Raw genomic sequence first — 11,365 nt, 5'->3', positions numbered from 1 at the left:
TTCAGTGCCCTAAAAGTTACCTGTATTTCATTCCAGATTTTGAGAGTGATCGTAGTCTCTTCTGCCAGTTCTTTCATATGAAGAAAATGTTAGATTTGCAGGGGCTATGGGCATGTATTTTTAAAATATATTAAGCCTGTATGTGCCATTCTGAATCCAAGCTATGAAAGGCAGCCCGGAAATAATATCATATCAATAATATAATAAGTTTGGATGTTTAATGCCCAAATTTAACTTAGATGTTAGACTAGCTGGTAAGTAAGTAAGTGTGATGCTTTTGCCATGTGAATTTCGAAATCATATGGTATTTTACTTTTGATACATTTTGCTGAACTCTCTTATATACTTTTATTTTGCATTTTTATTTTGCTACTTTTACAAAAGAAAGGATCTAAATACTTATATCTAAAATCAAATAAACTAAAGTAGAATATATGCTGCGTTAAAATATCCCCCGCCAGTTTACAAAGGAAAGTCCTGCATATTGAAATTTAAATACAACACATAACAACACCTTTGTCCCATGTGAATAGGTGTTCTTTATGTGCGGTCTGTGGCATTAGTTGAGGTCACAGAAGCAGGCAGGACTGGTTATGATTGGCTGAAGGGACTATTGGCCCGCCCCCTTTAGACCACGGGGCGCGATTACGCGGGCGTGGCTAAATTGAAGGGCATGTTTTTATCTGCTCCCTAAATCCAGCCTGCTGCCACAGCAATTTTTTAGACTTGTTTACATCGCGCAGGAAGAATGTCTCTCAAGACAGTGGGCACAGCGCTGACCCGCACACTGTGGACAACAGGAAACAGGACTCCTCCTGTTGCTAGATCTCCTAAAGTGAACAGACTTTCTACCACATGCAGGGTGTCCGGAGGAAGAGAGCAGCGCAGCGAAAATGCAAAAGAACAAAGTTGCGGTTCGGTCTCGGACAGGCCGAGTGTCGACGTGCAGTCATCCAGCGAGCCTCCATTCAGACGTACGGCTGGGGACAAGAAGCAGTGCAAGGAGCCCGTGGGTGCTCCGGGTGTTACCGGTGTAAGACGACGGTCGTACACCTCCAACGCAGCTCCTATGGACCAGCGGTCCTACCTGTGGGCTCGTTACAATGACATGAAACGGCTGGTTCACGGTAAGCACAGGGTACCCCCAACCCCCCCTTCTCTCCCCGCCTTTTTGTTCCCACGTCTCCCCCATACAGCAGCGGTATATGTTACCATCCACGTCACCAAGACTCCTTGTTCCCAGCATCAACATGTGTAGCCGTTGGTGAAGACATTTTGTTCATTCGGGGATATCGTTCATCTTCTTTCCAAGAAGCCAAATCGGACAGATACCACATTAATGCTGTTGGTTCCTCTGTGCCAAACGCATTTATGGTTGATGTTTAAATCATTTTGAGCAGTTTTAAACACAACAACAAGTCAAGGAGAAGTCGGGGTTCAGTTCCTGTATTTCGTCTCACAACAGCCCCAACTGATGTTAGCTAACAAAGAACACTAGCGACATTTTATATGCTATCTAAATATCGCAGCCAACCAGATCACTGATTTAGTATGGATGTCATGTCAATCACAGTTGACATAAAGTGAAAGAGTTAGCTATTTTGAGACAACAGCTAGGTGGCTGCTTAGCCCGATGATCAAAATAGAAATGACAGTTCTTAGCAAATGGAGCGAGAAAAATACGGTAATTTTATTTTGAAACATGGAGGGTGATCAAACTTCATAACACCGCGAAGCTAAATGGAGTCAGTTTGCTTATTCAACAGATAACACTGCACATGTTTACTTTTCTGAGTTGTTGTTATTCTGCCCACATGGTCTAGCCCTACTTTTAGTCTGTTATTACAGTGGTGGAGGACACACGCAGCTTTTTATATGTAAACAGCAAATGCTCAGTCACAGTTAAAAGCTGTACATTCAAACTTTTACTAAAGTAAAAGTACATAAGCAAAATATACTAGACGCATCACATGAAAAGTACTTAATATGCAGCACAGTGGTCTCCTGCAGTGCTATTATGATATTGGAATTTTGTTATTATTGATGCAAAATTATGTAAACAACATTTTAATATTGCAGCTGGTTCAGGACCTCATTTAGCTACTTTAAATGCTGTTGGTTGCATCATGATTTATAAACTTATGTGTTTTTTTAATGTTAAATATTAGTTTGTAAAGTTACTAGTAAGCATGAATTTTCCACCCAATGAGTTTTAATTCAAGCTGGTCGTGCACTTTCCATTAAATCAGTATTTTCATAGTTCAGCTTTGAAATGTGAGTCAGCATGGAAAGAGAGGATTTTCCAGCAGCTGAGTATCTGGAGGGAAACTAGCCCCAGGGTTGGGGCATGTATGTCTGCTGCCCAGCTGCAGCCCTCATTGACCAGTCCCAGGACAGAAGGCCATGGCCTATAGACTGTGGCACAGCCCTGTGTTCATATTCCAGCCAGGGTATTAGAGACTGTTTCAGGCACAGATTGTACTGTTGTTAAACTGTTTGTTTAATCTCTGTCCATGTGTTAGCTGCGTGACTGTTATGCCTGTACAAAACAGCAGCCAGTAAAACTAACAAAATAGATAATGAAAAGAAGCCCTATTACAAGAAACAATGACTGTTATGTCCCGTTGAGCAATGTGTTAAATTAAATGCTGTTGATTTTCAAAGGGCTGTACAGAATGTTCTTTTTGGATCGGCAGAGTTCAGTGAAGAATGAGTTGACGTCTTAGATGTACACATTACGCAACCTCCGGTGAACGTGCCAGCTTTGCTAGATTGAAAACAGCAGCAGAATTCCCTCTCTTCTCTCTGCAGAAGTGCATATTCAGCAGGTTTCATAATAAAAAGAAATATTCCTTTTTTTTCTCACATTAAAACATGAGTCATGCAACGTGAATGGCCTAATCCTACCCTCCCTGGAATGAAAGTTTTGCTTAGTCATCTGCGTCTGTCGAATTTCAACTGTACTTTACATGTAATTGTTTCATTTGAACAAGGGTTTCTCCTCCTTTCTCCCTGGATCAGACCTGATCCCACCAGGTGCATGTAAAACCCTAAACTCCTCTGCCATTTATGCCAACAATGAAGTCAACCTGGCTGAAGTGGACATCTACGGCTTTGACTATGACTACACGCTGGCTCTGTACTCGAACGCGCTCAACACGATGATCTACAACACAGCAAGAAACTTCCTCATTGAACACTTCAAGGTGTGTTGTGCAGTATTTGTATCAAGTATATTGCACTTACCACTGCTTTTAAATTCAGATGAATTCATCCATCTTGTCCTCCTGTTCGATAGTACCCAGAGGGCATCCGCAAATATGAATATATTCCCAACTTTGCAGCTCGGGGTCTTCACTATGACATCCAGAAGGTAAATTCTTTTAAATCACAAATGCCCCATCCCAGGAAAACAACTGTTTACATCTTCCTGTACAGATAGTCATAAGTGAAAATTTCTTTTTTTAAAATCCTGCACAGGGTCTTCTGATGAAGATAGATGCCTTCCATTACATTCAACCAGGAACAGTGTATCGGTAAGAGGCTGGTGCTGATTGGTTAGCAGAAAACCTCTCTGCTAACCAACTTTAATTGCTTGTCCATCCATTTCTGCCACATTCATTTTTTGTTCTTTTTGTTCTATTCTGTTTTTTTTTTTTTCATTCTTTATGCTGCTGAAAACAAAGTCACTGCTCGCATTGGCTGATAATGTTATGTGTGTGAAGCTCTTGTGCATTAATTCATGTTTGCTGTTCTAGGGGCCTGAGCCCAGTGCCAGATGAGGAGGTCCTTCAGCTCTTTGGGGGGACTTACCATGTCCCCCTGCAGCAGGACAGTGGCTTCTATGGAAAGGTGAGGAGGATGGGCAGAGTAGAGTAGAATAAATACACTTTGATAAGATGTATCAGAAACTTCTAATATCAGCAACTTTGAATGTTTTTAATAACTTTAAACTAAAGCTGGGTGGTCAGAGCTGCCTGACATTTATCACAGTTAGTGCTCTCCGTTTGCAGATATTTTCTGAATGTTTCTTCTCTGGAGAACATGTGTTTGTTTTGGCACAGATGAGAAAACCTTTCTGAACATTGTGGGCTCAGCCTATCTGTTATAATCTCATCTGGCCACCCTCAAACAGGGATGGAGTACAGGATTAAATCTGTAACTGTCCACAGAGATTTCAAGTGTTTTGCTTTGCGTGGCTTTACTATTACATAAGTAATACAGATTTTGAATTTTGTAAACTCATTTGTTCCATTGTCGTCACAAATCAGGCGGTGTTCCAGTCCCTAAAAAGCTCTCCACAAGAACTCTGTGTCCAACAGACTATTTGTTTGATTTTTTTTTAGAAGTTGTACTCAATCAGTCACAAGAAGTAGACATCTCTATTGAGTCCGACAGTCACAAAGGTTAATCTGGCCTGTTTCCTAATTAGGCACAGTTTGGAGTCTGTTGTTTTGAATGTAATAGTTTTTGGTTCATCAGGTCTTTTAAGTGTTTTCCTGCAGCAGGAAGTATGCCTCTCAATCTCAAATTCTTGTTGCAGTTCTATTCAAAATAGTTTTTGCGTGCTTCTAATCTCATTTGGGGACTTGGCTCTGTTTTCAAGGGAGCCTTTTAGTGGGTAGAGGTCGTAGTGAAAATGGTTTTAGGTGTGATTAAGAAGTCATTTCAAAAGAGCTGTTAATTTTACAAGACATTTATTGCATCCCTGTGAAAACAAGCACAAGTAATTATCAAGCATTAAAATATGTTCTATCACAGGGACCAAAGGTGAAGCAGTTCATGGACATCTTCTCCATTCCTGAGATGACTCTCTTGGCTGTGGCAAATGATTTTTTCATCACCAATGACATTGAATATGATCCAGTTCACCTCTTCAAGGATGTCTCTGTGAGTAATGCCCCCTGACTCTCACTGTATATATTATATTACACCCTTAAGTTTGTAGTTCTGTCCTCACCATGGAGCTCATACTGAGAAACACACAGACCTAGTTTATTTCACTGTTCTCACATACCGTGATACTTCAGCTGGAAGCTCGGCAATCTGCTGAGCTCAGTTCAGACTCTCATGGGTAGAACAGAGAACAATAGCAGCCTTTCCTCTCGGTGTTGAGGTTTCCAGTTGCATGGCACTACAGCACGTTCATTATCATAATATATAACATACTGATTAAAGAATGTGCACATTTTATTTCTGAGCGTCTTTAGTTCAGAGTTACCTCTTAGCAGAAAATACTATTAGCTAGAAAACCTGTTCCCTCTATCTAACTCTTCTTTAATCTCCAGGAAGCAATTGGCATGGTTCACCTCAAAGGCTACATGTACAAATGGGTCATGCAAGATCTGGGTAAGAAATCAGTTTCTTATCACTTCCTCAATTCAGAATATTGACACGTATGATGACATTACTGTTAGACTTTGTGCTTCTAAGATTTCCTTCCTTTTTTTTTACAGATAAGTTCATTCTGAGAGGAGAAGAGACAGAGGCTGTTTTGCATCGATTGGTCAGTCAAGGAAAGAAACTATTCCTGATTACCAACAGCCCATTCAGCTTTGTGTAAGTGACATCTGTCTGAGGTTCACGTCTTCATGAGTCCACTCTGATTCATCCTGGAAATAAACAGTTTTGTCGCAATCAGTTCTCTGATTACGTATATTGTTTCTGTCCACAGGGATAAAGGAATGACGCACATGGTGGGAAAAGACTGGAGAGACTTCTTTGATGTCGTCATTGTACAGGCAGATAAACCTCACTTCTTCACTGATTGTATCAAGTGAGTAAACTTGGAAGATCTTAACGCTTGCATCAAACTTGATAAATTTACTTCAGTTGCTTGGTTTGCAGAATAATCTCTGCAACTCCTTTCCAAATTGTTACTCTCTCAGACCTTTCAGGCGCCTGGATGGTAATGGAGACCTTCGATGGGAAAAGATAAAAAGTTTGGACAAAGGGCAGATCTACAAACAGGTCTGTGTTACTGTCGGCTACTGTCTGACTCATCTGAAAAGTAAATGTTGCCTCATTTTCAAGCCTCCTCCTGGTCCTTTAGCTCCTCTCGCTGTTTAACAGCTGTGTTTTTACATGTTGCACGTTTTTACTTGCTGTGTTCTGTTTGTCTTATTTAACTACAGAGAACACCCAGTGACTCGTGGTTTTCTTTTGTGTTGCAGGGAAACCTGTTTGACTTTCTCAGACTGACAGGCTGGCGAGGATCAAGCGTTCTTTATTTTGGAGATCATCTTTATAGTGACTTGGCAGTAAGTATCAAAGCATCACTGATGAGTTGTTGCCTTAAGGATCCACACTATAATTACCTTTTGCTTTTGAGTTTAGACTGATCCTTCTATGTCTTCAGCATTTAAAACAAATGTAATTTTTTCAGTATTGCTTATATGACATCACTGTAACTACAGACATTAAATATGTCTGTGATCCAGGCCCAGTCAAACATACAGAAATACAGATGCACACACACTGGCAGATGCCCATTGTCTCCACCTATTGCTCAATTCTGAAAATTTCCATTGTTGCATTTGGGTGGGGCCAGAGGGGGCACCATGGTGAACATTTCAAACACTAGATGGCACTGCAGACTTCCTGATATGTTCGGAAGTGTGGAATGAAAGACATTAATTACTGTGTAGAATGTATTTCAACACATTTGCAGCTTAAAAACATAGAACAAACAAAGCACTCTATTATGTGTCTAATCATCAGGGGATACAAGGAAAGGCAACTTTATTTGTATAGCACAGACACAAAAGTGCTTTACACATAGTGAGGAAATGCATTAGAAAAATATTTACAAACACAATAAAAGGCTAATAAAATCAGTAAATGGATTTAAATGAGATTTAAATACATATAAATCTGCATATATCTGAAGATTCTCAGTCATCCAGGTAATTTTTCTAAGGCAGCTGGACTTGTTTGAGGTTCCCAGGTATTTAACCTCTCAGTCGTTAGCACCTTAGAGAGTCATTGAGGTCACATGTGACTGATTCATTCTGATCACAAGAGTCATAGTGTGAATGAGTGTTAAGCTGCCTGGTGAAGTGCCTGATAAGTGTTGACAAAGACACCTCTTCTGTTAAGTGATGGTTTCTTTCTTTCAAATGAGTATCCCTTGTCCTTAAGATGCAGGTGGACTGTTGAGTTGTGACCTGACGAGTTGGCACTCCTGTGTTGTGCCATGTGCTTGTGAATTGGTTGTATTGTTTCCCTAATGTACAAGTCTGTGCATTTGTTGCATTTCATTGAATTACATAAACTGCATTGCTCTGGTTATGCCTGGTTATCCTTAGGCTGGCCAAGCCTCTGCCTCAGAGTGTTACTAGGCTTGAAGTGCACAGGAATGTGGTGTTTTCAGATACTTGAAATATTTTAGAACTTAAGAAGCCTTTCAGACAATAGGTGAAATTTTGAAGAACCTGCAGCAAGTCCAGTGGCCTTCATATAGCATGTAGAAATCTTCCTACGTGTCCAGAAGTACAGTTGTAGTCCACATACAGTGCAGTAATGAGTTGTAATGCCCAAAATTCAATAGAGGAAACAAGTGGTAAGTAGAGACACCTATTGAATCAAAGGCACAAGAGTGTTTAAATTAGATCTAAAAATGTGTGGAGCATAGTATCTAAGAGACCGACTGGGTTTATATTCTTCAAGCAGATCAGGAATTCATTTTGGCTCATGGTTGTTAAGTTATTTATAAGCCAGCAGCAATGCAGTTTATTCTGTAACTAACTGTGAGCCACTGTTTCACTCATGAAGACATCCAGAATGGGTGAAGTGTAAATGCCTGGTGATGAAATGTGTTCCTGCATGTATTTTGCCTGTCTGCAATCTTTTGTCATGCACATGCAAACTTATAAAAAGCTGATTAGAAACCCTTAAGTATACACACTGACCGTCCAGGCTGGAGTTTGATCAAATCATTGTCACCCTTTGTTTCAGGACCTGATGTTGCGACACGGCTGGCGTACGGCAGCCATAGTACCCGAACTGGAGCAGGAAACCAAAGTGGTGAGCACAGGCCGGTATGCTCTGAACCTCACGTGGCTACAGGCTCTGACCGGCCTGTTGGAACGCCTACAGGTGAGGGCTTAATCTCAGAGATTGTTTGGAGCTTGCACTCATGGGCACACAAAATAACAACACTGATGCAGCAAAAAAAAAAAAATGTTGTCTCATTCTTAACCAACTCCAATCCAAATGTATTAAAGGTTAAAGCAGACAGATGCTGACCTTTCAAAGCCAGCAGTTACTCATGCTTGGTAACCCTCAGATTGCTAAATGAACTGACGCAAACCACAATCCGCACTAATGCTCAATTCGTCATTGGGTTTCTTACTGGGATGATGACATGCTGACACAACAGGATGTAAAAAAAACTGTCCATTTACCAAACTTTCTGTGTCCATGTTACTTCTGTTTAGAAGTCCTTGTGTCTCATAATTGGATAGTGTGAAAGTGATTGAACGAAGCACGAGCACAATGCAGTTAAAAAAAACACAGAAGTGTTGTGTAGTAGATCATAATTTGTTCATTGTGTTGTTTTCTTCATTCTCTTAGACACATCGGGACCTAGACTCTAAACAAGTTTTTCAGGAATGGCAGAAAGAAAGAGAAGAACTCCGGTGAGTGCCATTGTCTTAATCCTTCACTCAGTCGTAAGCACCTCCCAGTGAAACCAGTGACCCTGCTTCTATCACGTATATCACGTATGGTACATTTGGTACATTTATCGAAGCACTGAACTTAAGTACAGGTCTGATGTGGTTGTGCTTTACTTGAGCAGCCAGTACTTTGGTACTTTATTCTTCTACTCCGCTATTTATTTGACAGCTGTAGCTGGAGCTGAGGTTCTAGTTATACGTCGTTTTGATTACACTGCCATCTCCTGATACACAGGGTTATCACAAAACCTCAAAAACAAATGATAAAAGGCTCAAAATAAATTATGTTAAAGGTTCGTCCACGAATGCATCTTGTTCCTGCACATTTTAAAAAGCTTAACTGGTTGATGGTGGACAAAAAGAACCACCATTCTCTCACTAAATATGGTACCAATGCACATGATTAATTACTTCTCATTGCTAAGAGGCAATCATATCGACTCTACAAGCAGTATGGTGTGTTAAATTGTTTTTTTAGAGGGCCACAATGGGATTGAGCCATCAAGCTTCATTTTAATTTCTATCCTCTGTGATTTTTAATGTATGTAATGAATGCAGTGAAGTGTTTTATACAATATGTGTTATGTGTTATAATGGGAATTCTTAAGTCTTAAAGCCTATGATGAGCATATAAATGGTATGCTGTTATGGCAAATAAAACTACGCGGGTGTATATAAAATAGTCAGAATTAATTCCACCATGACCAGCTGCAACATCAAAATGCTGTGAATGTGAAAAATGAATGTTAATGCATCAGGAACAATAATTTAAGAACATGCAGTCAGAAGCCATTCTGCCTGCATTAACATTAACCACATCCACCCCCAGGTATATGAATGCATACATACTTATATTAACTTTTACCCCAAATTCTTCTGTCCCAGGGTAATGACAAAGAACTTGTTCAACCCTCAGTTCGGCAGCATCTTCAGAACATGTCACAACCCCACCTACTTCTCCAGACGTCTTTGCCGTTTCTCAGACATCTACATGGCCTCCCTGAGTTGTCTCTTGAATTATGACCCCTCATACACTTTCTACCCCCGCCGCACCCCTCTGCAGCATGAGGCTCCTCTGTGGATGGATCAGCTTTGTACTGGCTGCATGAAGACACCCTTTCTGGAGGAGATGTCTCACATACGATGAGAGCTGTGCTCTTCTCAGTGACTGATAGGATTTCATATTTTAGGCCTGGTGAACACTTGAGATAGATTGAGGATTCGTCTCGTGTAACAGGGTTTCCTTTTAGCCAGGAAGGTGCTCCACAACTCCCTCCACAGGATAAAGCAATACTCTTCCACATAGTGACCCACTTACCCAGTGAATTCACTAGAGGGTGCTGTAGATTTTAGCTGCTGTCCAGAGAGCATGCAATTCAGTGAAACATGTTGTGGTACACTGAAAGACACTCTGGTTTCTGCCTCAAAGTGTAATGGGATTGCAGAGCAATATTACGCTACAGTCGCACAATTAAAACAAATAAACAAGTAAAACCCGAAATAATTTTGTGTTTCTCTTATTAACCATTTTCTACTGTACACATATATTTTCATGTGTTTGAGCATGTTACCTGAAAATTATTGAATTTTATACAGAATGGGCTAACTTTTAATTAATTATATACATCTAATGAGTTGTGCATAATTTCTCAGTCAAATGTTCTGCACATTTATTCCATTGGTTGCTTGGTTGCTAGGCAGCGCAGCATCCATTCATCGTCTCTGTACTCAGCATCACGAAGTCATTCACTTGCAGCCGCCAGCCTGAAGACAACAGCAGAGGTACTGTACTCTGTGCATGCTACAACTCTGTGTTTGGTCGGTAAGATGTTCGTGTATAATGGTGGTTGTTGTGTGGCAGAGGTGTACAGTAGTTGGGGCTGAATTCAAATCTCTGGAGCAGCGGCAGTACAGCGGTGTTGGTCAAGTTTTGTTGCGCTGTCCCGTGCAGGGATCATTTATGTTGCTGCTACTTGGCGTTGGTTTTCGGTCGATTTCGCGCTACACGGGCGGTTGTGTTGATTAAAACGCTGTATTTCTGATGCGGGTAATTATTAATAAACACACCACCCTCGATGCACGAAGTCAGGGAAACTATTTATTTTATTACTTTTCGTTAATGCGCGGCAGCAGCCTTTGTTGTCCCCTTTCTTTATCTTTATTGTCCCATACTCAACTGTAAGATCCAAAAGTTTGGGTCCACGAGGCGCCATTTTAATCAAATTAGGCTTTTCACTTTGACTGGTGACATGGCCTTTACAGGACAACTGTGAAGCTGGGATTCAGGTTCATTTATATAAATAAACAGAAAAAATATCCTTACAGATTTGGTAAGATTTTGGATATAGGGCACTTGTCTGATTTTTTTTAACCCTTTGAATGAACAGAAAGCAAAATACTCATATTTTCCATCACATGTTTCTGCAGATGTGCCACGTGGCCATTTTTCATTCCACTTTGTCACTGAAAAATGTATTGAACTGCACCCCTGGGTCACCTCAAAGTAGTACTGGGTAATAACTCACTGTTACGATTTACAGTCTCCATATTGGTCACATATTGACAAAGCTCTCATATATTTGCATGTTGTGGTTTACAGTCTAGACGTCCTATAAAAATACATTATGAAAGGACATTATGAAAAGTAGAGTGTAAAAATATGTAGTAGAAACAATATTTAAATGAAT

At 40.4% G+C, this 11,365-nt stretch overlaps 1 protein-coding gene across 1 annotated transcript; it reads left to right on the top strand.

Annotated features, from left to right (window-relative positions):
- The first annotated feature begins 679 nt into the window (after window positions 1-679).
- nt5dc2 (5'-nucleotidase domain containing 2) lies at window positions 680-10,182 on the top strand. Its single transcript, XM_018674495.2, has 14 exons — window positions 680-1,127; window positions 3,022-3,206; window positions 3,299-3,373; window positions 3,481-3,536; window positions 3,759-3,852; window positions 4,762-4,890; window positions 5,289-5,349; window positions 5,457-5,559; window positions 5,675-5,776; window positions 5,889-5,970; window positions 6,174-6,260; window positions 7,957-8,097; window positions 8,575-8,639; window positions 9,564-10,182. Exons 1-14 carry the CDS (start codon window positions 749-751, stop codon window positions 9,823-9,825), a joined length of 1,821 nt encoding a protein of 606 aa, XP_018530011.1. The 5' UTR covers window positions 680-748; the 3' UTR covers window positions 9,826-10,182.
- Window positions 10,183-11,365: the final 1,183 nt, after the last annotated feature.

Source organism: Lates calcarifer, linkage group LG6, assembly GCF_001640805.2.
Source record: "Lates calcarifer isolate ASB-BC8 linkage group LG6, TLL_Latcal_v3, whole genome shotgun sequence".
NCBI classification, from domain to species: Eukaryota; Metazoa; Chordata; class Actinopteri; family Centropomidae; genus Lates; species Lates calcarifer.
The sequence above is the reverse complement of the archived record's forward strand: the minus strand, read 5'-3'. Positions and strand labels throughout refer to the sequence as shown.